Genomic DNA, 24,416 nt, shown 5'->3' with positions numbered 1-24,416 from the left:
GCTATGGCATAAGAGACTCGGCCACACCAATAACGATTCTCTTAAATCTATTTTTCAATCAAATCCTTCTCTCTATGAGAAAGGAAAATTTCCTATTTCCTGTGAACCTTGTTATTTGGGAAAATCAATAAAACTTCCGTTTGTGGCTTCTCAATCTGTTGTTTCTAAACCATTTGAAACCATTCACTCTGATTTGTGGACATCGCCTGTTGCGTCCATTAGTGGTCTGCGTTATTACATTATTTTTCTTGATCAATTCACACATTATCTTTGGGTTTATCCTCTTCGCTGGAAAAGTGAAGCTTTCTCTAAATTCCTTCATTTTTCTGCTTATGTTAATACTCAATTCAACTCCAAAATCAAGAATTTTCAGTGTGATAATGGTGGCGAATACAACAATCCCGAGTTTCATAATTTCTTTGCTTCTAATGGCATCACTGCTCGTTTCTCATGTCCTCATACTTCTCAACAAAATGGCAAATCAGAGAGGATAATTCGAACAATCAACAATGCCATTCGAACACTCTTGTTCCAAGCTCGTTTGCCTCAAACGTTTTGGGTCGAAGCACTTCATGTTGCAGCCCATGTTCTCAATATCACTCCTTCCAAAGCCATTCATAATCAAATCCCACACACTCTTCTCTTTCAAAAACAACCATCTTATGATCATCTTCGTGTCTTCGGTTGCTTGTGCTTTCCAAATCTCAATCACTCCAATCTGTCAAAACTGTCGCCGAGAACAACCCCATGCTTGTTTCTTGGCTATCCTTCAAATCATCGAGGTTATCGCTGTATGGATCTAAAAACAAACAAAATTATCATCTCTCGTCATGTTTACTTTGATGAGGAAAAATTTCCTGCAGTTGAATCAAAACCTCCAAACGATAATTATCGTTTCCTGGAAGTCTCCGATGAGCCTTCTCCCCTGTTTCAATCGATTCTTCAGGCTCCTTTTCCCAATTCTCCACAAAGGCCCAACTCATCTCAAGCCCACTCAAAGCCCAAACGCCCAGACCCAATGTTTCGCTCCACCAGTTCCATACAAACTCGCTCAAAATCGGGAATAGCCAAACCCAAGCAGATCATCTCTCTCATCACCAACACAAAATCGCCTCTTCCAAAAAGTCATCTTCAAGCTCTGTCTGATCCTAACTGGAACCCTGCAATGACTGATGAACATGGTGCTATGATTAAGACTAAGACCTGGAACTTGGTACCTTGGCCTCCTAATGTTAATGTTGTGCGATCTATGTGGCTATTTAAGCACAAATATGATGCTGATGGGGTCTTGTCTAGACATAAGGCTCGCTTTGTTGCTAATGGAAAATCGCAGGAAGAGGGGATAGATTTTAATGAGACATTTAGTCCAGTCGTAAAGCCGGCGACTATCCGAACGGTGCTCAATGTTGGTGTTGCGTTAAATTGGCCAATTCATCAATTAGATGTCAAAAACGCGTTCTTACAAGGAGATCTTGAAGAAACGATGTATATGCACCAACCTCCGGGCTTCGTTGATCAACAATATCCATCTCATGTGTGCAAACTCAACAAAGCTATATATGGATTAAAACAAGCTCCACGTGCTTGGAATTCACGGTTCTCAAACTATCTAAAACTAATGGGCTTTGTTCAAAGCAAGGCAGATTCTTCTTTGTTTATTTTCAGGAAAGGGAAACAATACGCGTATATGTTGCTGTATGTTGATGACATCCTCCTCACTGCCTCCACATCAGAACTTCTTCAGCCTGTCATTGACAAACTCAAAGCTGAATTCCCAATGACAGACATGGGTAAATTGCGACACTTCCTTGGCATTAAGGCGGATTTCAATGACAAAGGATTGTTTTTGTCTCAATCACTCTATGCTGAAGATATCATCACACGGGCTGGTATGGTGGCCTGCAAACCTATCTCAACCCCAGTTGATCTCAAATCAAAGCTCTCAATTGATGAAGGAGAACCACTTGAAGATCCAACGTATTATCGCAAACTTGCAGGTGCATTGCAATACCTCACATTGATGCGTCCTGACATCTCATATGTTGTTCATCAAGTCTGCCTATACATGCACATGCCACGACAGCCTCATCTTCACGCTCTCAAGAGAATAATTAGGTACGTCAAAGGCACAACAAACTTCGGCATTCAGATGGTTCGTGGTAGCATCGATACGCTTACGGCATACTCCGATGCAGATTGGGCTGGATGTCCTGACACACGTCGCTCCACATCCGGTTACTGTGTCTACCTTGGCCCTAATCTGATCTCTTGGTCAGCAAAGAGACAGCCCACACCCTCCCGATCCAGCTCCGAAGCTGAGTATAAGGGCGTTGCGAATAGAGTTGCAGAGCTTACTTGGATAAGAAATCTTATGGTTGAGTTGCATCGTCCAATCAAGGCTGCTTCGGTTGTGTACTGTGACAATATCGGCTCGGTTTACCTTTCCACCAATCCAGTTAAACATCAACGAACAAAGCACATCGAGTTGGATATCCATTTTGTTCGTGACAAGGTTGCCATTGGAGAGGTGAAAGTTCTCCATGTCCCCACTTCACTTCAATATGCTGACATCTTCACTAAAGGACTGCCCACTTCTCTTCACAATGAATTTCGATCCAGCCTCACCGTTCATCCGATGCTGTGACTGAGGGAGGGTGATAGACATGAAATAAAGTCCGTTACACATTTTCAGGATGTTGTTAATATTGTTTTGTATAGCTCCACATATTGTGGATTCTCTACAGATTTTGTATAACGATTTCGGCTTTATAAAGCCTTGTAAAGTTCATGTGAATACTAAGGAAATATATCAGCTTTCATTGTCCTAGTAGCCAAAAAAATCACAAACGAGCCATCACGAGAATAACACAATCAAGAATATAACATCCTTAAAGTTATTACATTATGCTTATGCTTAATTTGTAGCGACTTACTTGAAGGAACAAGTTGCTAAGAGATTTTGCAGTGTCGATCTTATGGTATTCAAGAAGTGAATCCTTAAGCTCCTCCGGCGCCAGAGCTCCGGTTTCCGACAAAACTTTTGGTTTTAGTGCACAGTTCCCCATATAGCCTTTTCTATTTATAAGTTCTCTTACTGTTTCTTGTTCGAGTTATAGCATATTGGAAGAACATGAACTATTAATCTATTATATAGGCAATGCACACACACATACATAGGTCTTGTATATAGTTGTGCCCGTCCATCTCGTTACGCGGTTAGCTAGATAAAGGAGGTGGGGATACAGTGAGACCCAAAGGAAAATAGTAAATCCATTTTTCTTTTGTTTTTATTGCAATTTAACGTAATCAGATTTTTGTACTATTAGACTTCTCTTAACAGAAATGACGTTTGAATGGACTAATTAATACCGAAGGTTAGAGATTATGGAGCTAGTTAATCCTTTACTTCCGACTATTGAATAATGTATTTTTGTAACGGAAAACTGAATAATGTATTTTTGTTATAATTTTTATTTTTTGTCCATTCGGTAATTTAAACGGAAGGCTGGCGAGATTGACGTTAGACGATGATTTGTCTGGTGAATGTGGGGCTATCGAATATTTTTGGTAGTATTGTTACAAAAATATCAATATTATTATAGTTACACTTACATAGCTGGTGACCAAACTCGAGTATACTGCAAGAAAGTTCGGATTCAGAATTATTAGTTGGTAGGGTTTTAGTTTTGATTATGTTCGTTAGAATGCCTCCAAAAAAATCTAAAACGAGATAACATGAACCAAATTGGGAAACAACATGGTCCTAAACCGGAGCAAACCAGTCCAAAAACTGGCAAAATCAAGTAGTCTCAAACAGTACAATATCAGGTATCATCTCAGGGACGCTTCAAGATCAAGACCAATGCTAATGATGGTGTCACCGAGGTACTCCCAGTTCTAAAGAGACGAGAGAAATGGGAAGAGGATCAGCCAACAACAACATCAAGAAATTGAAAAATGCAGAGATTCCTCGTTGTAATTTGCATGAACACAGAACTTGATATCATGAACAAAAGAAAGGACATGCTGAGTTTTAGTGCAGAACAAAGGCCCCAAAGTGTGTAGATCCAAATAGCGATAGATAGATTGCAAGAAGTTTGAAGCAACAAGTCCATTGTGAACCACAACAATACATCAACAAAAGCGTTGGAACTAGAAAATAAACACTGTTCTTGTTCATTCATATTGTGAAAGCAAGTCCTAACATTATGATTATTTTCGCCTTATATAGAGATCCAGCAGACCGGGGTCACAAAGGCGTGGCAAATCCTATTGCATTAAGCAGAAGAACACAAGTCAGAGAAGCAAGGCTTTAAGGACAAACACAAGGAGCAACTACATAATCTTAGACCAACTAGAAATCTCAACAAGACATGATTATTATGTAAAGAGAGAAGTAACAAATCCTTTCTTCAAAAATTCTGTCAAAGTTTTGTTCACTTAAAAAAGAACATATCTTTCACAGTCATCATCCAGTTTCAAACCTGAAACAGTTTTGTTTGTGCTAAAAAAAAAAAACAGACTTTGAATCCAAAAGAGTATAGACTAATGAAAACACTCTTGCCACAATTATGCTTTCTATACAATAATATCATGATTATCATCTAAATCTTGTCACTTTAAAAGAGTTTTAGTTCCACTTCACACGAGAGTTTCTACTATCTAGTTTACTAAATAATAATAAATCTGCAAATTCAGTCTCTAGTCTCAAATCTTTCCAAATGCAGAGCAGATAAAGCAGAAAACAGAATCAAACCACCAAACAATAAACAGAAAAAGACAGCAAATTGAAGGACAATAGACAAAGAAAGAGAGGAAAAAAGTTACCCTGAGAGAGCCAGCTCCAACAGGAGGAATCAGCAGCGATGCTTGACTTGAGACGAGCTGAAGCAACAGCACTGTGGAGTGGAATCATCGTTTCAACACATCCCAAAGCCGAGAGAACCCTTCACATTGCATGGCAAAAGTTTCTGATTAGAAATTCACTACACTACTAGGGGCATACTCGAACGTCCCACAAACAAACATGGATAAGAAATTAACTGAAACAGGTGAAAAATGAGTAAGGCACCTTGAAGCGCGGGGGACGGATTGGGACATTGAAGCGGAAGGAGTTGAAGTCGTTGTGGGTTTAAGGTTAAGGGACTTTTGTGTTACGGTTTTGGATCTTGATACTAAGTTTCTGGAACCTGCCATTAACGCTGATCTGCAAAACGATGCCATCTCTTCAATAATTTTGGTTTTCTTGAATTGGAATCTCAAGAGGAGGAGGAGGAGGAAAGATGATGGAACGACCAAGAGCACTAAACCCTACAACCGAAACGTCGTCGTTTCTATTTTCGAAGAAATTGCATAGATTCACCCTCTTGACTTTTGATTTTATATATTACACCCTCGTTAAGTAGGGTCATTAGTAAAAAAATCAATAAAAGGCAACAAAATAATTAAGCATCGGTGTGAGTGGGATTAGGGGGATTAGTGGACTCTTATTGCATTATTCAAGTGATGTAAATATCACTCGTGGCAGGTGGGTTATGTTGTAATTTCAAAAGTAAATGGAGACAATTGAAAACGCACTCTAAAGTCGGAACCCTAAAATCCCAATATTATGCAGTTAGAATCAGCGGCGTTTACTCTGTTTGACCGGAAGAGATAGAAGAAAGAAAGAAAGAAAGAAAGAAAGAAGAGAGTAAGGGTAGGGCAAAGAGCTCTTTCGATAAAACCTAAAGAGAGTTTAATAATGGCTGAAAAGGCGATACTAGGGTTTCTGCAGAACAACGAAGAGATCACAGATTCGGGTCTGTTCTCTGCCGAATTCAACCTCGACCACGACGAAGTCGTCAATGTCATCAAAAGTCTCCATGGTTTTCGTTTCATTGATGTTCAGGTACTCGTGCTTCCCCGTTTTCACTGCCGTATTTTTGTAATCTTACATCTTGTATCTGATTCCCATGCGTTGCGTGTGAGTTCTCTGGCTGAATTGGGTCTGCGATATGGTTTGGATTATGGATCTAGAGTGTGTTAGATTAAGACGTTTTTATTATCTGGTTTAAATATTTTGCGTTTTCCGTGAATGCCACTGTAGAGTCTCACATTTTGCCATAAGTTGCTATCATTAACAAGGTTTTATTGGACTAGTTTTGCATGGTAGTATGATGAAGCGCTGTTGAAACATGGGGTTGACTATTCTCTGCAGGACATTAAAAAGGAGACATGGGTTCTGACTGATGAAGGGAAGGAATATGCAGCAGAAGGGTCGCCAGAGGTACAACTTTTCCTAGCTGTGCCTGAAGAAGGTAGCATATCAAAAGATGAACTCGAGGTGATTGTTATGGATATCTACATGTATATATATGGTTGGATTTGGTAGTCATACTCTCTAATAACATGCGTAAATTTCTTTTACTATATCAGAAAAAGCTTGCTCCTTCAGTCTTCAGTATCGGCTGCTCACAAGCCGGGAAAAGAAGGTGGGTGCAAATGGGAAGGCAAGTCTCGAGGAGGGTAATAGTTCTGAAATGGTTTACTTTCTGTTTGCTACCTTCTTTTTTGGATGTTTGGTTGTAATGAATCAGTTTTACATATGTCACACACACACACTCACGTTCTAGTTTGTTTAGTCTGCATCAATCTGAACCTTTTTTATTGTAGGTTCAAAATGTGGAAGATAAAGTGAAAGACCAGCTTTTACAAATACAAGAAGGGAAGGTTTGTACTATCTTAGTTCAGTAGAGATTTCGTCTTTTGTATTTGCCTTATGATTCATATTTATAAGTATCCCTTTCTCCCCTTCAGGAAGTTGACAACGACAGTACCAGTTCTCTTAAAGCCAGAAAACTCATAATAAAAGAGTAATTGTTTCCATTTTTCTTTCATGTTTCGTTCCTTTTGAGAGACATTGGATAGCTGATATCTTTTCTTACTTCACAGGACATGGACGGGGTATTCCGTAAAGAAAGGTCCTAACTATGCTCCCGAGAGAAAGGAAGTAGCCACCGATTTGACTCGAGAAAATCTTCAAAAGTTCGTCCTAAAACTTGCCTTTTTTTGCAACTTTCTAATGGTATTGTAGGTTTAATATGCAATTAAGATAGTAAAGTGGTGTATTTGCAGCTGGAAAGAGTTAGAGTTTAAGGAATATAACTTCAATGCTAAAGGAGCGCCTCTTCAGGCTGGGCATCTTCATGCCCTTCTCAAGGTAAGCTTGACGCTTGGTAGCTAATTGTATATATTGTATACTAGTGGTTATCTTTTCTATTGTTGTAAAGGATTTTGGGTAGCCGTTTTTTTTTATAACAGACCTCTTACGTTTTTTATTTTACTTTTCTGGCGCATTAGGTGCGGAAGCAGTTTAAAGACATATTTGTTCAAATGGGGTGAGAGAGACTCTTGACATCTAATGTTATTTATCTCCACTATTCTATTGATGGCCAAAATTAATGGTGAGCCTTATGTGGTCGCAGGTTTGAGGAGATGCCAACAAACAACTTTGTGGAAAGCAGGTATCGTCTAGTTATTACAGAATCTTGGTCTTCAGCTTTTCATGGAGGCTTGAGGAGATCTTATTAGGCCATTAATTTTTGCTATTTGTTAGCTGATCTTATCCTGTTTCCTATGCTTTATAGCTTCTGGAATTTTGATGCGTTGTTCCAGCCTCAGCAGCACCCTGCTCGTGATTCTCATGACACCTTCTTTCTAAAAGGTTCAAATTTTAAATGCTTAGTCACTAAATTTCTTGTTTGTGATATCTATTTCCTGGTTGCTTGTTGACATCTCAAAGAATACTAACTCTAAATTTTATGGCGTAAATCTTTGAATGTAGCACCCTCTACTACAAGGACACTGCCGGAAGATTATGTTGAGAGGGTGAAACGTGTTCACGAGTCTGGTGGTTATGGATCTAGAGGGTATATGACTTGTATCTGCGTACTACCTTGTAGTAGTAATAATTAATTTGCAGCGCTCTGACAGTGGCCTTTTGCATTAAAGGTATACTTATGATTGGAAACGAGAAGAAGCAAACACGAATCTTCTCCGTACTCACACAACGGCTGTCTCATCTAGGATGCTTTATGCACTAGCACAGGTACAACTGAACCTTAGTTTACAGGTTGTGAGACGTTGGTTTTCAATATTCAGTAGTATAATTAGATTTCTGTCTTTCTGTAGAAACCTTTTGTGCCCAAGAAGTACTTTTCTATTGACCGTGTCTTCAGAAACGAAGCTGTTGATCGGACCCACCTTGCAGAGTTCCATCAAATTGAAGGTATAGTTCTCTAATGGACAGAGTTGTCACAGTTCGGTGTTAAATTAAAGTAAGGAATCATCGTCTGTCAAACTTGATTTTCAATCGGTTAAATGATCTCATGTTTGGATCAGGTTTGATTTGTGATAGAGGCCTTACACTAGGAGACCTGATTGGTGTATTAAAAGACTTCTTCTCACGCTTAGGTAAACTCTTCCTTAAGTTTGCCACAATCTTAAATTTGGTTTGCCTAGGCTTGAGAGAGAAAGAAAAACTTTGAACGCGATCATGCTTTTCAGGGATGTCGAAACTGCAGTTCAAGCCAGCTTACAACCCTTACACAGAGCCAAGTATGGAGATATTCAGCTATCATGAAGGTATAGGGAAGTGGGTGGAGATTGGTAACTCTGGGATGTTCAGACCCGAAATGCTTCTTCCAATGGGTCTCCCCGAAGATGTTAGAGTAATTGCTTGGGGTCTTTCTCTTGAGAGGTAAGATTTTTGAATTTCCCTCAACATTTCAGGGTCGTTCGTTGCTGATTCTATCTTGGTTTTTTGTTCATAAACCAGACCGACAATGATATTATACGGTATCAACAACATCCGAGATTTGTTTGGACACAAGGTAACCACGAGATCTTTACTTTTTCTGACTTCTTTGTATAAACATGCCTTTGTTCGATTGCCATATATGCTCAATATGTGTTTCATAATACTCAAATTCGTGTATCATTCTTCGTCGCAGGTGGATCTGGATCTCATTAAACGGAATCCAATCTGCCGAATTGGAATCTGAGTAGTATTCTCTTTTTGTTTCAAGTTGATGCTCCTTTATTTGTAGTCTTTGTGGACATGACCATTCCATATCAATATTTGTGTGTGTACTCAACTCATTTGCAATATGGCTTGTCGAATTTTTGTTCTTTTTGGTTATGTACGGTACAATTTGTGTTTAGTTAACAAGAACCTTGCCCCAAAGGTATACTACTTTCCGATTCCCACCCCATACAAAACAAATTGCTACCAGAGAATGTCATAAGACTAGAGTCATTAGGATTGGGCTCATTTGAAAAGATTATAAATTTATGGGAATTTTTATCAACAAGAGAACAAATCATAACCACAAAAGAAAATTAATAATTAAAAGAAATAAAAGAAAAAGAAGGTAAAAAAATGTTGGATCGTATGTGTGTCTTCTATACATCTTTCATACTTCGTCGGCTAGACGCGCCACGGCTACTTTCTCTCGTCGACATCGATCCCGTCGGTAAACCCTCCGCCTGAGACAGAAGGCTACTAGTTCCCGCAGCGACTGGATCAGACAAGCTCTGTCTCCAACTACCAAACACTCGGCCGCTACTGGAAGATCCTCTCGAAGATCCAGTCGTCCGGAATCTCTCAGATTCGCTGCTGTCTTCTCTCACGACTCTCATAGGATTCTCCAGGGCTTGAACTATGTGTCTCATAAGCGGTCGTCTCGTTTGCTTAGGGTTTAGACAAGACCTAGCCACGATTGCCATTGCCCAGACTTCTTCTAAGAGGTCTTCGTCGACCAGAAGAGATTGGTCTAGGATGTTCATCACTGGTTCTTTCTCCTGCGATGATATGTAAGGCATTATCTCGGTTAGGATTTTCTTGAATTGGGTTTCGTCGCATGAGCTTATTCCCAGTTTTCCTGTGATTAGCTCCAGAAGTATCTTGCCGAAGCAGTACACATCGTAGGCACATGTTGCTGTAGCTGAAGACCCTGTTAGATTTTAGGGTTGTTAGAAGGAACATATAGAAATTGTAGCAAGCTTGTTGTTAAAACATTTGGAGAGAAACTCACCAGGAACACTTTCTTGAGAAGACCTGAAAAGTAGGGAAACAGTAGCAAGCTTGTTGTTAGATGTTTAATCTAAATTGGGTTAAAGTGTTTCAACGCAGTGAAGCAGAGACACTTACTGGGATAGTCTGAGCAACCGGGATATTTTTCGGGAACGGCCATTGTTTTCTTGATGACAGGCTTTGCTAAAGCTTCCAAGCCTAACTTCAAACTTATCATCCAAGAGAATGCTACTTGCTTGAACATCTCTTTTTAAGACATTTAACATTGAAAGACTCTCAAGATCAGTATGATGTGGATTGAAAGTGGAAACAGTTTAAGGGATGGATTTTGTACCTGTGGACGACGGGCGGTGAGCAATCATGGTGCAGATAAGAAAGTCCCTCTGCTACTCCCAATGCTATTTTCAGTCTGGTGATCCAATCGAGAGATCTCAATCCCTCCTCAACAAGGGAACTGGTTTTATAGAACAATGAGCTTGGTAAATCCCTATTAGGCATGTACTTATACACCAAGCACTTATGGGGTGTGCTCTCTAAGCATTTTCCTACGAATGGGACTATTCTCGGATGAGCAAACCGGCTGAAGAAATCCAACTCGGTTAGATACGCTTCTTCGTTGTTCTTTGTAGATTCCAAGCTGATTCTTTTCACAACGATCTGAACTCCGTTTTCTAAAACCCCCTTGAAAAGATCCCCTGATTGTCCTTTCTTTATCAGGTTCGAATCACGGAACTCTTTGGTGGCATTGAGCAGCTGTTGATAGGTAAACGATGATCCAAGACTCCCAAAGTTTATAGAGAATCCTCCTCTGGAGGGAAGTGTTCCATCAGGAGGCAATGGGCCAACACCGTTGTGTCTCCCTCTAGGATGATTACTTGTTGGTGATCTGTTTCTTCGACGGACACAGAAACTCACTGTTATTGGTAACAATATGAGAATGAGCATAACCAATATAGACCCTCCAACTGCAGCTAGTATAACTATTTTCCTGTGGCTTAACCAGGAAGATTTTGGACTCTTCTTCTCTTCAGGTGGTCCGAAACTGTTGAAAGTTAAGCCCTTTTTTGAATAAAACAAAGTGCAATCCGACAACTTCCGTTGGTTCTCTGGGCCCTGAAGACAATTGTTGCTCAAGGAAGCATTGGTTGGCACAAAGTCTGGAACTTCACCTTCAAAATAGTTTTCTGAAAGATCAACAACTTGGAATCTTCTCAGTAGAAGTGTGAGATTGCCGTAAAACATGTTCCCGGATATGTTAAGCATGGAGACAGTAGAAGAATCAAAAGTGTCAGTGGTATTCGGCAGCAAATCAGAGAAGTGATTTCCAGAAAGATCCAGCAACTTCAGCTCCGGTAACGACCATAACGGGGACGGTAAAGCACCTATGAAACCACTGCCTCTGAAGTCAACTATCTGTAGATTACTAATGAAACTGAATAGATCAGGAGGTAGGGATCCTGAAAGGCGATTTCCTGCAATTGCAAGCGTATGCAAGTTCCTTAGCCCTTTCAAATCTGATGGAACCAAACCTGACAGGTGGTTGAAGCTGAGATCAAGGTCGACTAAAGCAGAAAGGTCTCCGAGTGATGAAGGTATTGAAGAAGACAAGGTGTTATGCGAAAGATTCAGACGCTGGAGCTTGGAGAGTGCCCCAATATTAGCAGGAATCAAACCAAATACCGAGTTTGAGGAAAGATCAAGAACTGATAAATTCTGAAGAGAGGTAAGAGACGGAGGAATTTTGCCACTGATTGAATTATTGGAAAGATCAAGAACCGTGAGGCGTAATAACCGCCGAGTCAAAGTTGCAGGGATGGTCCCCGTGATTGAACAAGAGCTAAGGTCCAACACCTCTAAAGTCAACAGACGTGATCCGAACAAAGGCGGGATTGGACCTGGAAGAGAGAACCTTGAGGCGTTGAAGGAAGCTAAACGGGTGAGATTGAGGAGCGCATCAACTGAGAATTGCGGGTTTTGATTCCCAATCCTAGTCCTTCTGAACCCTGAAATGTTGATATCAGTTACTCTACCATTCTCATCGCAATCTATGCCGTTCCAGTTGAGACAAGGATTGCCTTTAAGAGGCCAATCTCTGCTTCTTATCCCAAGGGAAGACCTCAACAGCAGAAGCGCCGATTTCTCATGCAGAGAACTTGTCTGTTGCTGGAACGTTGACTCTAACAACAAGACGAAGAAGAAGAAGAAGAAGACAAGCAAGGATGTCTTCTTCTGAATCACCATGGTTTCTCTAAAACCTGATGACTAAATCAAATAACTTAAATCCCTTCATTTCCTTAGAGATTCAATTCGAAAGAATCTTTGCGATTAATGAAAAAATCGGATTTTTTTATTTTTTGGTTTTCCTTCGAATCCGATAAAAAAGGAAACTTTATATCTGTATGACTTTTCTATGTATGATTTTCAACAAAAGAAAAAAAAGGGGGGGGGGGGGGTTCTTCTTCACTCTTTTGTTACCTCTGCGACTTTGTGACAATTAGTTTTGTCTGTGCACTTCGTCGTAATCAAAACTAGTATTGTTGGTTACCAATCATTTTCTTGCTGCCTTCTCTCTCTCTCTATCTCTAACTCTTCCATGTCTTTTTTTTGGTCCTGGATTTAGAGAGAGAGAAGGATGGGAAAGTCTAATAAAATACGAAAACCAACTGGAATATTATTATATTAGTAGTTAAACTTCTTGCAGAACTGTTCTGGACAGAGAAAAAGAAGCTCTCCATACTGGTCAAGAACAGCGGCCGATTCAAAAGAAAAAAAAAAGAAGTAAGAAAGTAATACAAAGTGTAAGAAGACAAAAAAAAAAACAAATTGAGAGTTGTGGGATCGATCTTTCGTTGTATACTCCCAGTCGCCGCCGCACGTTCCCAAGATTGACGGTTCGATCTCGAGACGCTCTTAATTGAAAATTTGAAAGTGATGTTCTGATACACGGCGCCGTTTTAAGAGGGGTTTGACTCTCATCGATCCCGCCCAATACATGCGTAACGAACTCTTAAAAAATATCATATTATAGTAATTAATTCTATATTACTGTTGACTCCTTTCATAGAGATTTTGATGTTTAGAATTTTTTACACATTTAAAAAAAACAATGATTACTTAGTTTAAATATATTTTTTCTTTTGACTAAAGAGATATTCTTTAATTTTAAACCAATAACAATTCAAACTTTTAAATATTTTCAATGATTACTTCTTGAAGTTTACAAAACATCAATATTTGTGGGAAAAAAAATATCTCAAAACATCAATTTTATGAGACAGAGGGAGTATATGATACTAATAGAGTAATAGCCATATTTTTTTTAGTCATTTTAAAATTAAATGAAAAAAATACTACTTTATGATAATTATTATTTGGAATTCTAATATTTTTGAATTTTGATAGAATGACTCAATGATACTAAAATAAAATAACTCGCAAATTGGATTGAAGGTCTGCCTAGATTTATGCATATCATGTTGGAAAAATGGTGGTCTTGCGGAAGGAGTATGTGTTACCTGGGAATGTGCAGAACGCAACATTTGGTGCGCAGAATTGCACTTGAAAGATGCCAAATATGGGAGACTTGTGCAAGAGTTTGAATGGTTTGGGGATGTGTTTACTAGGGACTAAGCAAATATGATATACAGCTAGAAACCGGTTTTGCAATTTGCAAGTTATTTTATTTTAGTTTCTTCGGTTTATTTTGAAATCTTTGGGCCAAAAGTTATTTAACCTTTCAAAATTAAATCAGATAAGCCCAGTAATACTAAGTAACTATGGCCCAGACCCAATTATTTTATCACATAAAAACGAGACAAGGGGTATAAGTGTCATTTCAAGAATAAAGATATTTTTACGCAAGAAGATATTTGTTTTGCTCGAAACGAGGAGAAAAAAAATCTTTAATTTCCATAATGATCACATGATGTGGGCCTATCCACTAAACCATACTATTACCGTGTTAATCAGGGTTAAAAATTAAAATCCCAATTAAAGTCGAAACGTTCATCAAAACCCTAGAAAATATCTTAACCCTAGATAGTTATTAATACGTCACACCTCTTCTATAAATTAAGGCTTTGTCTTGTTATCTTAAATCACACAAGTCTCTCTCTTATATTTCGAAACCCTAATTTCTCTTTGCTTTCAAAACAATGGCTGAAGTTGAGTACCGGTGCTTCGTTGGCGGCCTTGCCTGGGCCACCAGAGATGAGGACCTTCAGAACACGTTCTCGCAATTCGGCGAAGTTATCGATTCTAAGGTCTGTTACACGAGAGATCGGACTCCCGGATCAAGCCGATTCCGATGATTCTGATCCTCGACGGATCTGTTTCCGATCTGTGTTTCTCTGTTACTTGATTCGATTACTGTTACTATGTTCTTTGTTACTGTTGCTTATTTTGTCCCATCGGTACGTTCATCTTCCTGCTTCTATGAGCTCGGAGATCGATCGATTTTGCTTTATTTCATCGTGTTTTTGAGTTTCAACGTCTTCTTCGATTTGGTTTTTGCTGATTTGTGTGGATCTGTTTGGTTTTTGTTTTACAGATCATTAACGATCGTGATACTGGAAGATCAAGGGGATTCGGATTCGTTACCTTCAAGGACGAGAAATCCATGAGGGATGCGATTGAAGAGATGAACGGAAAAGAGCTTGATGGCCGTAACATCACTGTGAATGAGGCTCAGTCCAGAGGAAGCGGTGGCGGTGGAGGAGGCCGTGGTGGCGGCGGGGGAGGTTACCGCAGCGGCGGTGGAGGCGGATACGGAGGAGGCGGTGGTTACGGATCTGGTGGAGGCGGCGGTGGTTACGAGAGACGTAGCGGTGGTTACGGATCTGGCGGAGGCGGCGGTGGCCGTGGTGGTCGCCGTGAAGGTGGCGGCGGTTACGGAGGAGGTGATGGTGCCTACGGAGGAAGCGGTGGCGGCGGCGGTGGCTGGTAATTGAAGATAGTGTGGTTTGTTTCTGCTCTGTGTTTGGTTTAGATTTGGTTCTGTGTCCCTCCTTTGGCTTGGTTTGATTCTGGTTCGTTTGGTTTACTTTTTTGATGAAACATTGTCGTTTTAAAGTCGTCTTTGTCTGGAACGAAATGTTAGTTCCCGTGTTGTTCACTAAAATTATAAAGGTTTCCCCCTAAACCAGATTTCATTTTTCATTCCTGTCAAAAAAAATTTACTATAGCGCATTATCTATCATCTTCAAACCCAATGTATGGAACTATCACTCTCAGACCGCTCAAGCTTTACATATTCTTGATTGGGGAACGTTGGTTGCACGATTTCACTTGCGCCGATCCAAAATAATGATTGCTTTAATTTTTTACTCAAAAGACTGAAAGAGTCGTATATTCCACGAATATTCTCTTTCCTCTACTTTTTTTTTTTCGTCATCTTTCTCACCGTGAAAAGGTATCTTTAATTATTTGGTCATCCTTATACATTATACTGTATACTTTTCTACATTTCCTAAGTGGAAAGTAATGATTACATCCCAAGGAAATTTTCAAATGTCCAGAGAATAGTAGAGCTTAGTAGAGCTATCAAGGCCTATACTACTCAAGTAGCCGAAAAAAAAACCGTCTGTTCCATAACATTATTACGAGGATTCACAAGAGATGGCAGCTAAGAGTAAGTCAATTGATGGCCCCAATGCTTATATTCTGAAGCGTCCATAAATTGGTGACCCTTATGCTTAGTGGTTAAAATGTCTATGGACATTGGTTACAATTTACACAGATTGCTTCTTAAACCAACTCAAAGTCTCAAAGACACATAGAAACTTGATTGCTCTGGAATAATGTAGTCACACAACTTCATATTTGAGATCGAATCATCTGTTGACGTAAAACTGAGTAAGCTTTAGCGGCGGCTGTCACAAATGCAGAAGATGAACATGATTTGAACCTGCAACAGAGTGACAAATGAAGAAACCAAATCATTGATGCCACATTGAGAAAGACAAGCCAACTCCATGGTCTTTACATATTAACGGCTTTGATGTAGCCATTGTAATCATCTCGCATCAAAACGTAGTTCACATAGAAGAATCCCAAGTTGTGTTATGATCAAAGATTACCAAAATAAGAAGATTTCTGCCTCTTTGTCTCTGCATTTCCCTCCTACAACTGACCTGTATTAAAAAATTGTAATTAATCCTCTATAGTAAACCCATTAGAAACAGAATCTTAGTTGAACCAAGTGTACAAGGGAACCAAAGATTACATCAGGATCGGATTTAGTTCGTCAAGTTGCAAAAGGAGCAACCACTAGGTGAGGCATATAATATAACCCCTTTAATTCCTTTCTCTTTCTTACATATTCTTGAAAAGCTATTGTGATCATTTACGCCAATCATCGCGAGCTAGGCAACGTGTTTCATCATAAATGGCCGGTACCTTTCATTATAACAAATGCAACTTGAGGCTGTGGACATGGAATAAAATCCACCAAATCTTACGCAATGTAAACTCTTCATGTCACAAAAGTAAGATGCAGATTGCAGAATATCCATATTGTATAAAAAACAACCATTTTAAACATTTTTCTTCTTCTACGTTAATACCTCAGGTGTTTACCTAAAGCTGAAAGTCAGATAGGGATGTTCTACCATTTTAACACCTAGGTAAGAAGGAAAGCAATGACGAGAATATATATATACTCTGAATGCCTACTTGCAGAATCCTATTGCAACTAGCAGCCATATATTTCTGGAATATATTGTTTTACCAGTCTCATGATTAATTTATTCTTTGTTCTGGTCTGCACTTTCTTATAAAGTAGTTTATTCCCTATCCCAAAACCATGTCAGTTTCTTGAGTTCTCAGAACAGCCATATCTAGCAAGGAATAAAACCTAAACCTTGTGGTAAACTTTGTACCACAACTAATGAAAATATCTGGTATGGGCATATACTGGTGTACATCAAGAAAATAGACTAAAATGTAAGCATGATAAAAAATATATACGTTCATGCATTATACCGTGGTAGTTTGTACCATTTATGGATTTTTATAGTTTGGCATTTCTGATAACTAACCTGACATGATTTATGATTGAAGAGACAAGTCTGGTCTTCTATCTTCCATAATACCTAGAAAACGCCCTATGTTTCAATAGACCAAATGAAAATATTAGTCTCAGGAAATAATTTATCTGCACATCCCACGCCTGGTATTCTTACTTAGCAGGTGCGCAACTGATCATCAAAAAGAAGTGATAGGTACAACAGTTAACGACTAAAATGCAATCAGAGTCACAAATCTTTGACATGAAGAACCTACAGAAATTTCAATATGCACCAAGGAAAGTGACCAATTGAGGACCAAAATGCAAATAGTAATATAGATGACCAAGAAAAGCATGGTAGCCAAACTTCAAGAGTTGACCTTTTCTACATCCATTGTACGGACAAGTGTATCTGCTGTAACTTGCTTGATATGGTGTTTAAGACGGAGGATCCCCTGACAATTAACAATAAAGTTTGATACCCCCCAACTTTCCTGCAAGGACTTTAATTCAAGAGAGAACCTTTATAGCTAATGGTGCACCCATGAAAAGTTCCATCTCTTGTTTTGTGGATACAAGTTATCCTATCAAAATATCGAGAGAAACCTTGATACTCAATGTGATTTTACTGTTCTAGTCAATGTGTACCAGAATAATAGGAGATTTACTGTTCTAGGCCAGAGTTTTCCACAAAGTAGATGGAGACTTGGCAGATAATATGCTAAATTTCTAAGATTAATCTAGAATTAAATGCGAGAGAACCTGCTCTGACGTAACTGCTCTCTAACTCAATCAAGAAGACATGAAACGTAATCACAGCAGTAAATACACATATAGGTGATATTTCATCTGCCAAGCATTATATAGAAGTAAACAAACTTAGAACCAAATATTAGTGATAAGTTTGGATCTTTAGATACTCATCTCCACCATAAATTTGCAGATATTATCTTATTTCTCATTAGTCGATGATTCCTATGGAGACAAGGATTTAATATTCTCTTTGTTTTCTGCAAGATATTTGCAACAACTGGCACTACCTAAACTCACCTTATATATAGGATGCATAATGTAACATCTGTACTCATATCATCCTCTTGACTTGTACTTAAAAAACCTCTTTCAAACCAGTTATAGTATATACATCGTCGATTTATAGATCACAATGGCATCAAGTTCAAAGTCTTCTCACAGCTCTGGATCGTGGACAGCTAAGCAGAACAAAGCCTTTGAGCAGGCTCTAGCTACCTATGACCAGGACACTCCTAACCGTTGGCAAAATGTTGCCAAAGTAGTGGGTGGAAAAACAACAGAAGAGGTAACGAGACACTACGAACTCCTGGTGCAAGATATCAACAGCATAGAGAACGGTCATGTTCCATTCCCAAACTACAGGACTAGTGGAGGCTGCAACGATGGTAGGCTGAATCATGAGGAAAAAAGGTACAGTGTACAAAAACTATACAAAGAAAGCTACCAATTTTAATAATTTCTACTCTAATTACCATAATTTAAATTCATTTTTTTTTTCCTGATATGCAGGATGAGAAACATGAGGCTGCAGTGAATCAAAAACGATTGAGATTAAAAGAGGATACACCGATCCGATTTTTCTCTTTCAACCATGTCAATGACGAATCAATGTTTATATATATATATATATATATTCCTATTTCCTATGTAATGTTACTCCCAAAAGCTTAACGCTAAATTTGAGGAATCAATCTCCTTCGAATCCCCAATTTTAACAATTAAAGCAGCTCTGTGTATTAATTAAGTAAGGTTCTTTTCTTTGTAATGAAAAAATATATATATATATATATATATATATAGTTTCTTTGTAATGAAAAGTCCAACATCATCATGAATCATTGTAGTATTAGTATTAATAACTATACCGGAGAAAACATACCTCCACAAATCTGCCATTACTAATCGCGAGCTTTTGATTCAACAAAACCCAGGAACCGGCTCTACTTACTAGGGTTTATGAATTGGGGATTTTTATCAAACGAAAACGCAGACATGGCGGGAAAGTTTGATGCTTGCAAAGAAGATAGAAAGCCTTAATAGAATTTAAGTTGCACTTTGAGGTCTCTATAGAAATATGGGCCTAAGCCCATTGGGGTATTTTTTTTGACAATGAGCCCATTTGGGTGATTTTAAAGATAAGGAAACGGGAAAATTATCGTTTGCTCTCTCGCGATTGACATTTCCAGAGCGGCGGTTATGCCTCTTTCCGCCGCGAGTTCGAGTTACGTAAGCTCAATCGCCGAAGAACCACCGCCGAAGAAACAGCTTGTTTCGGCGCCGCCGTCGTCTTCTCTGCTACTACTTCCAGATGAAATCATCCTGAATTGCTTATCCCGCTTGCCGAGATGTTACTACCCGGTTATTTCACTCGTCTGCAAGACCTTCAGGCGTCTCATCGCTTCCCCGGAGATCTACGTCGATCGCTCTGTACTTGGATGCACTGAACGCGTTCTCTATGTGGCTCTCAGATCTCACGCTACCGAAACTCCTCGATGGTACACTCTCAATTTCAAACCTTTCGGAAATGATTCGATTAACAATAGAAGATTAGTTCCGATTCCGTCTTTCCCTTCGGTTCCTTGCTGGGGGATGTCTATGGTCGCTCTTGATTCTGAGATTTACGTCCTCGGTGGATGCATCGATGACGAATTGGTCTCCACTGGGTTCGTAGTTCATTGTCCATCCAACACGTGTCGCTACCTCCCTAGCATGAAGCAGGCGCGTGGCTGCGCCGCCGTGGGTATTGTCGGCGGGAAACTGTATGTGATCGGGGGTTGTGACCCTCTGTCTTTGAATTGGGTGGAGGCTTTTGACCTCAAGACTCAAACTTGGGAGACTGTTTCGGGTGTTCGTAATGTGAACGTTCACGACTTAACCATCAGAAGCTTTGTGATTGATGATAAGATATACATCATGGATAGGAAGAATAGCTTTGTTTATGATCCTAAAGAAGGTAGTTTGGAGAGTGATGAGTTGCTTGACACACAATGGAGTGTGGGCTCTTGCGTCATTGATGGCAGGGTCTACACTTTTGGTAGCAAGAATAAAATATGGGTCTTTGATCCAGTTGCCAGGGTTTGGGGTCGCTTGAAGGGTCTCGATGGTCTTCCTGACAAGCGTGATGGTTCTAGGATGTCCAATCTTGGTGGGAACCTTGCTATTATATTTAACCTCAACAAGGCTTCATCTGAAATTTCTTGCACAGAGATCAGTTTGGAAAAGAGAGGAGGAAAGATTTGGGGGACGGTCCTGTGGTCTAATACTGTCATGACGTTGAAAACTCCTTCCACCATTGTACGATGTCTAGCTGTAACAGTTTGATAACCCCATCCCCATGAGAGAGGTTGTAAAGGTATGCTTCACTCTCCAGTGTCCTCTAGGCTTTGTGATGAATGTATGATTGATGCTTTTTCTTGCATTTCTTGTAACAATAGCATTCAGATACTTGTACCAATTTCTTGCTTAGATGAGTTTGCAGGAACCAAGAATTGATATATTTAAGTTTGAGAGGCGAGTTTGTTAAATATGTCAAGTTTGATAGTATTATTGACATGTGCTTTCTTAAATCATGTTCTTCTATGTTGCAGCTTCAAGCTTGAAATCTGTAAATGTACGGGTGCAGGTTGGTCTGATTAAGATGAAAGCACATACATACAAGGCTTTATTGGATGTTGGAATCCAGAACCTGATACAGATACCTTATTGATCTTTGTGCTAAATGCGAGTACTTTTGCAAGTTATTTGTCTCGTTTGTTTGTTGTAAGACTCTTTCTGTATGATAGCATACTGTATGATTAATAGCTACTATGTTAACTGTTGTTTAATCAAGTGTTTGAATATCGAGGTCGGGAAACATTTTACAGTATATTGGTACACCATGTACAAACGTCTTCGGAGATCTTTTAGATTGTTCTACCCACTCACCCAAGTATAGTTTTACTGTAGAATCTCATTGAGGGTTTCATCGTTTTCCAGTTAGCGGAATCGGATCAATTAGATTTATTATACCTTCGAGCAAATTATATATTGGAAACACAAAAGCGGCAACTAACTACCAAACTAGCAGTTTTAAACTAGCAGTCTTTGATTTACAAAGAAACCTGATGTGATCTTAAACAAGAAAAACGAACAACATTGTACTATCTTCAAACCCAGCTGGAAAAGAACATTATAGTCTTTTACTTGGACACTGTCGTCTGAAGAGGCAATTGACTCTCGACTCCCTTAGCCTCCTCAGCTTGCTTCTCTGCGACAGGCTTTGATAATCCAAACATCTGAAATCGACAACCCGCAGGAGTTTAAGTTATAGGGGAGACAGATGATCAGCAAATGAAGCTGCAAGCAACTAAAACTAAAACCTTCTATAGCAAATGTATTGAACAAATCATATGCTACAAGAGTAAGTACATGTCTGACACACAACCAGCTGCGATAACTACTAAACAGACAACAAGATACTAGGCCAAATCCATGCCAATTTCTGAAAAGAGATTCAAGAAAAGCTATATACTACAAGAGAGTAGAGAGAAAGGACCTTGCTGATGGTTTTTTGGAAACAGGTCTTGTGTTCAGCCATTGAGGCATGTATGAAGTCATCAATGTGATCTTTCACGTCCTCAAAGAAAGTGGCATCATCCTTCACCTTCCTCCTACATGAAGTCATGGCCGGTTTCGGAGTTTGATTGTTCTGGGTCTCCATAGTGTTTTGTACCTGCAAATAAACAAAATTGAACCAAAGTAAATAAAATCTGATGTGAATAGAAGAAGAAACAAGAACACTAGAACGAAGAAGCATCTCTGGATGGGAACTACAAACTAAGACCAAATTCCACAATAAAATAAGCCCACCAAGTATTCGATCAAATGCCAAACAGGAACGAAGAACCCAAAAACTCCAAATTAGATGGGTAAATCTTATGTATGTCCGCTAAACGAAAAAAATCGAACAGATGTTTCCTTCAATTCCTAAAACATCCCTTTTGTTATATATATATTTTCACCAAACAAACTACAAAGCAAGGAAAGAAATCGAAGAACAAGAAGAGCTTCAAAATTAATTTATTTTACCTTTCTCTACGAGATATTTCACAATTGTTCTCCTTCTTAAACGACAAGGGTCGATGATGTATGTATAGGCGGTGGTTCTAGGCTCTCAAGAGTTTTGTAGACTACGGTTGTTGTTATTAGCTACAGTGAAGATCACGCTCGCTCGCTATTCAACAATATTCAATCCTTGGAGAACAAGTGCGGTACAAAACGCACCGTTTATATAATTAAGAAATGGGCCTTTAAAAGGGCCCAATCAAAATATATTAGACGAAGAAAGTTGCGTTGTTGGAGCCGCCAGTTTTCACCAACCAAACCCAACAAACAACACTCGCATGCAAATTTTGACTGAAAAAGTAGCTCACGCGTTGACTATTGGGGTATTATTGTCATTTCTCAAAAGCTCTTTACTCTCTCTTTTGTTCAAGTGCTTCAAATAGAACATAATAAAAGTGGGAAGTGTGGAGAGAAGCTAAACGGGTTAAAAAAAAGGTCCGCAAATTTGGGATCAATCTCTGAAATCTCTCATTCCGTTGTTACGCGCCACCGTGCTTTTCGTCTCTGTACCTTTCTTTCTCCGGCGAAATCTGAGTTTATATTAGCCTAAAAAAAGAATGGCGAGTAAAAGCAAAATCTTGTTCATCGGAGGAACGGGTTACATCGGGAAATATATAGTGGAAGCGAGCGCGAGATCTGGCCACCCAACCCTAGTCCTCGTTCGAAACTCGACGCTCACTAGCCCTTCTCGAGCGACCACCATCGAGAATTTCAAGAATCTCGGCGTTCAGTTTCTCCTCGTTCGTATCTCTTTCTCTCTTAAACGCTTTTGGTTTAATGATGATTTGCTATTAATTACTTTTTTTTTTTTTTTTTGTCGTCGCTATTAATTACTTTCATGGTTTCATGATTATGTTTTTGTAAATACAATTGGATAGGGAGATCTTGACGATCATACGAGCCTCGTTAACTCGATCAAGCAAGCGGATGTGGTGATCTCTACGGTTGGACACTCTCTCTTGGGACATCAGTACAAGATCATCTCTGCCATTAAAGAAGCCGGTAACGTTAAGGTAACTAATTCTTTTTTTTTTTTTTTTGCTGTATTATTACACTCCCTCTTTGGGGTTGATACTTTTTAGAATTGAGTAACAATTTGATTGACTCTGCTATTGTACTCCAACTCTTCACATCTGTCTTGAACAGAGATTCTTTCCCTCGGAGTTTGGAAATGATGTAGACCGTGTTTACACTGTCGAGCCCGCCAAGTCAGCCTATGCTACAAAGGCAAAACTCCGGAGAGCAATTGAGGCCGAAGGAATCCCATACACTTATGTCTCTTGCAACTTCTTCGCTGGCTACTTCCTCCCAACTCTAGCACAGCCCGGTGCTACTTCTGCTCCACGTGATAAGGTCATCGTTTTAGGTGATGGAAACCCCAAAGGTTAGACGACAACACTTTGTTATCTTTATTACAAAATCAGAGGACAACCTACCTTCTCCTCCATTATTCTAGTTACTCACTTCTTGTCTTTTGATTTGTTGTGATATTTTGCAGCGGTGTTCAACAAGGAAGAAGACATCGGGACTTACACAATCAATGCCGTAGATGATCCAAGAACCTTGAACAAGATCTTATACGTTAGGCCCCCAATGAACACCTACTCATTCAACGATCTTGTCTCGCTTTGGGAGAACAAGATTGGCAAAACACTTGAAAGAATCTACGTTCCAGAAGAACAAATCCTCAAACAGATAATAGGTTTGATCAAATACCTTTCTTCTTCTTCTTCTTCTTCCAATTTTGTTTAGCTTTGTCCATTGATGGGTTTAGTGCTTTTGTTTTTGCAGAATCTTCACCTCCACTAAACGTGATGCTATCCCTTTGTCACTGCGTTTTCGTGAAAGGAGGACACACAAGCTTTGAAATCGAACCTTCTTTTGGAGTAGAAGCTTCTGAGCTTTACCCTCATGTCAAATACACTACTGTTGATGAATTCCTCAACCAGTATGTCTGAAGCTTTAGTGCTTAACTACTGTCACTCCCTGTCTCTCCACAATTTTTAATTTTGGGTCTTAAATAATTGTCCATTAACCTGTCTGTTTCTCCGGAATCGAAGTGTGGTTCATTTTGAATGTACGGCTTCAGCACCTGTTTCATAATTAGAAATCTCTGTGTATTTTAGTATGGCTACGGAGTGCAAAGTTTAGTCTTAAAACTTGTTGCCCACTATTAGTCTTGCATCATCCTTCAAAAGATGT

The 24,416-nt window shown here is 39.3% G+C and overlaps 7 protein-coding genes and 2 long non-coding RNA genes across 12 annotated transcripts; 5 read left to right on the top strand and 4 right to left on the bottom strand.

Annotated features, from left to right (window-relative positions):
* Positions 1-3,634: 3,634 nt before the first annotated feature.
* Positions 3,635-5,329, bottom strand: LOC109126982 (uncharacterized). Of its 2 annotated transcripts, none has more exons than XM_087468047.1 (3): positions 5,072-5,329; positions 4,828-4,946; positions 3,635-3,897 (listed from the first exon to the last, which is right to left on the bottom strand). In XM_087468047.1, exons 1-3 carry the CDS (start codon positions 5,221-5,223, stop codon positions 3,878-3,880), a joined length of 291 nt encoding a protein of 96 aa, XP_087324173.1. In that variant the 5' UTR covers positions 5,224-5,329; the 3' UTR covers positions 3,635-3,877. The 2 variants fall into 2 exon arrangements, with proteins under 2 accessions (XP_087324173.1, XP_019086554.1); XM_019231009.2 differs by lacking the exon at positions 3,635-3,897 and adding an exon at positions 4,063-4,269 and having other exon boundaries at positions 5,072-5,324.
* Positions 5,330-5,480: 151 nt separating this feature from the next.
* Positions 5,481-9,223, top strand: LOC104716209 (phenylalanine--tRNA ligase alpha subunit, cytoplasmic). The gene is made up of 17 exons (XM_010433596.3): positions 5,481-5,887; positions 6,197-6,322; positions 6,415-6,504; positions 6,652-6,708; positions 6,796-6,851; positions 6,931-7,023; positions 7,114-7,198; positions 7,339-7,376; positions 7,464-7,502; positions 7,626-7,702; positions 7,823-7,907; positions 7,990-8,086; positions 8,170-8,266; positions 8,380-8,451; positions 8,545-8,737; positions 8,816-8,870; positions 8,991-9,223. The coding sequence occupies exons 1-17, from the start codon at positions 5,741-5,743 to the stop codon at positions 9,039-9,041; spliced, it is 1,458 nt and encodes a 485-aa protein (XP_010431898.1). The 5' UTR covers positions 5,481-5,740; the 3' UTR covers positions 9,042-9,223.
* Positions 9,224-9,301: 78 nt separating this feature from the next.
* LOC104716208 (putative LRR receptor-like serine/threonine-protein kinase At2g16250) lies at positions 9,302-12,953 on the bottom strand. Its single transcript, XM_010433595.2, has 4 exons — positions 10,407-12,953; positions 10,190-10,318; positions 10,074-10,096; positions 9,302-9,992 (listed from the first exon to the last, which is right to left on the bottom strand). Exons 1-4 carry the CDS (start codon positions 12,311-12,313, stop codon positions 9,442-9,444), a joined length of 2,610 nt encoding a protein of 869 aa, XP_010431897.1. The 5' UTR covers positions 12,314-12,953; the 3' UTR covers positions 9,302-9,441.
* Positions 12,954-13,992: 1,039 nt separating this feature from the next.
* On the top strand, positions 13,993-15,212 carry LOC104716206 (glycine-rich RNA-binding protein 8). Of its 2 annotated transcripts, none has more exons than XM_010433593.2 (2): positions 13,993-14,334; positions 14,622-15,212. In XM_010433593.2, exons 1-2 carry the CDS (start codon positions 14,227-14,229, stop codon positions 15,015-15,017), a joined length of 504 nt encoding a protein of 167 aa, XP_010431895.1. In that variant the 5' UTR covers positions 13,993-14,226; the 3' UTR covers positions 15,018-15,212. The 2 variants fall into 2 exon arrangements, with proteins under 2 accessions (XP_010431895.1, XP_010431896.1); XM_010433594.2 differs by having other exon boundaries at positions 14,031-14,484.
* A 422-nt stretch (positions 15,213-15,634) lies between these two features.
* Positions 15,635-19,111, bottom strand: LOC104716207 (uncharacterized). Of its 2 annotated transcripts, none has more exons than XR_015567819.1 (5): positions 18,991-19,111; positions 17,110-17,175; positions 16,296-16,468; positions 16,150-16,203; positions 15,635-15,977 (listed from the first exon to the last, which is right to left on the bottom strand). It is a non-coding gene; the product is annotated as an uncharacterized LOC104716207 (long non-coding RNA). The 2 variants fall into 2 exon arrangements; XR_755962.3 differs by lacking the exon at positions 18,991-19,111 and adding an exon at positions 17,459-17,979.
* On the top strand, positions 18,244-18,949 carry LOC104716205 (protein RADIALIS-like 1). The gene is made up of 2 exons (XM_010433592.3): positions 18,244-18,521; positions 18,621-18,949. Exons 1-2 carry the CDS (start codon positions 18,244-18,246, stop codon positions 18,643-18,645), a joined length of 303 nt encoding a protein of 100 aa, XP_010431894.1. The 3' UTR covers positions 18,646-18,949.
* A 108-nt stretch (positions 19,112-19,219) lies between the features above and the next one.
* On the top strand, positions 19,220-20,976 carry LOC104716204 (F-box/kelch-repeat protein At4g39240). The gene is made up of 2 exons (XM_010433591.3): positions 19,220-20,463; positions 20,699-20,976. Exon 1 carries the CDS (start codon positions 19,308-19,310, stop codon positions 20,430-20,432), a length of 1,125 nt encoding a protein of 374 aa, XP_010431893.1. The 5' UTR covers positions 19,220-19,307; the 3' UTR covers positions 20,433-20,463; positions 20,699-20,976.
* A 110-nt stretch (positions 20,977-21,086) lies between these two features.
* LOC104716203 (uncharacterized) lies at positions 21,087-22,353 on the bottom strand. Its single transcript, XR_755960.3, has 3 exons — positions 22,179-22,353; positions 21,646-21,822; positions 21,087-21,385 (listed from the first exon to the last, which is right to left on the bottom strand). It is a non-coding gene; the product is annotated as an uncharacterized LOC104716203 (long non-coding RNA).
* Positions 22,354-22,566: 213 nt separating this feature from the next.
* On the top strand, positions 22,567-24,342 carry LOC104716201 (phenylcoumaran benzylic ether reductase 1). The gene is made up of 5 exons (XM_087468046.1): positions 22,567-22,954; positions 23,093-23,227; positions 23,361-23,598; positions 23,713-23,916; positions 24,006-24,342. Exons 1-5 carry the CDS (start codon positions 22,772-22,774, stop codon positions 24,170-24,172), a joined length of 927 nt encoding a protein of 308 aa, XP_087324172.1. The 5' UTR covers positions 22,567-22,771; the 3' UTR covers positions 24,173-24,342.
* Positions 24,343-24,416: the final 74 nt, after the last annotated feature.

This window comes from Camelina sativa, chromosome 10 (genome assembly GCF_030686135.1).
Source record: "Camelina sativa cultivar CO46 ecotype springtype chromosome 10, ASM3068613v1".
Taxonomy (NCBI): Eukaryota; Viridiplantae; Streptophyta; class Magnoliopsida; order Brassicales; family Brassicaceae; genus Camelina; species Camelina sativa.
The sequence above is the reverse complement of the archived record's forward strand: the minus strand, read 5'-3'. Positions and strand labels throughout refer to the sequence as shown.

Bases quoted from the DNA above. Each gene is read 5' to 3' on its own strand.
- LOC109126982 (XM_087468047.1), bottom strand. From the start codon at position 5,223: ATGGCATCGTTTTGCAGATCAGCGTTAATGGCAGGTTCCAGAAACTTA. The intron at 4,947-5,071 runs GTGCCTTACTCA...TGCAATGTGAAG, and splicing joins TCCGTCCCCCGCGCTTCAAG to GGTTCTCTCGGCTTTGGGAT. The intron at 3,898-4,827 runs GTAACTTTTTTC...TCGTCTCTTTAG, and splicing joins TTGGAGCTGGCTCTCTCAGG to AACTGGGAGTACCTCGGTGA.
- LOC104716209 (XM_010433596.3), top strand. From the start codon at position 5,741: ATGGCTGAAAAGGCGATACTAGGGTTTCTGCAGAACAACGAAGAGATC. The intron at 5,888-6,196 runs GTACTCGTGCTT...TATTCTCTGCAG, and splicing joins TTCGTTTCATTGATGTTCAG to GACATTAAAAAGGAGACATG. The intron at 6,709-6,795 runs GTTTGTACTATC...TCTCCCCTTCAG, and splicing joins TACAAATACAAGAAGGGAAG to GAAGTTGACAACGACAGTAC.
- LOC104716208 (XM_010433595.2), bottom strand. From the start codon at position 12,313: ATGGTGATTCAGAAGAAGACATCCTTGCTTGTCTTCTTCTTCTTCTTC. The intron at 10,319-10,406 runs GTACAAAATCCA...TGTCTTAAAAAG, and splicing joins TCACCGCCCGTCGTCCACAG to AGATGTTCAAGCAAGTAGCA. The intron at 10,097-10,189 runs GTAAGTGTCTCT...CCTACTTTTCAG, and splicing joins CGGTTGCTCAGACTATCCCA to GTCTTCTCAAGAAAGTGTTC.
- LOC104716206 (XM_010433593.2), top strand. From the start codon at position 14,227: ATGGCTGAAGTTGAGTACCGGTGCTTCGTTGGCGGCCTTGCCTGGGCC. The intron at 14,335-14,621 runs GTCTGTTACACG...TTTGTTTTACAG, and splicing joins GCGAAGTTATCGATTCTAAG to ATCATTAACGATCGTGATAC.
- LOC104716205 (XM_010433592.3), top strand. From the start codon at position 18,244: ATGGCATCAAGTTCAAAGTCTTCTCACAGCTCTGGATCGTGGACAGCT. The intron at 18,522-18,620 runs GTACAGTGTACA...CCTGATATGCAG, and splicing joins CTGAATCATGAGGAAAAAAG to GATGAGAAACATGAGGCTGC.
- LOC104716204 (XM_010433591.3), top strand. From the start codon at position 19,308: ATGCCTCTTTCCGCCGCGAGTTCGAGTTACGTAAGCTCAATCGCCGAA.
- LOC104716201 (XM_087468046.1), top strand. From the start codon at position 22,772: ATGGCGAGTAAAAGCAAAATCTTGTTCATCGGAGGAACGGGTTACATC. The intron at 23,599-23,712 runs GTTAGACGACAA...GATATTTTGCAG, and splicing joins AGGTGATGGAAACCCCAAAG to CGGTGTTCAACAAGGAAGAA. The intron at 23,917-24,005 runs GTTTGATCAAAT...TTGTTTTTGCAG, and splicing joins AATCCTCAAACAGATAATAG to AATCTTCACCTCCACTAAAC.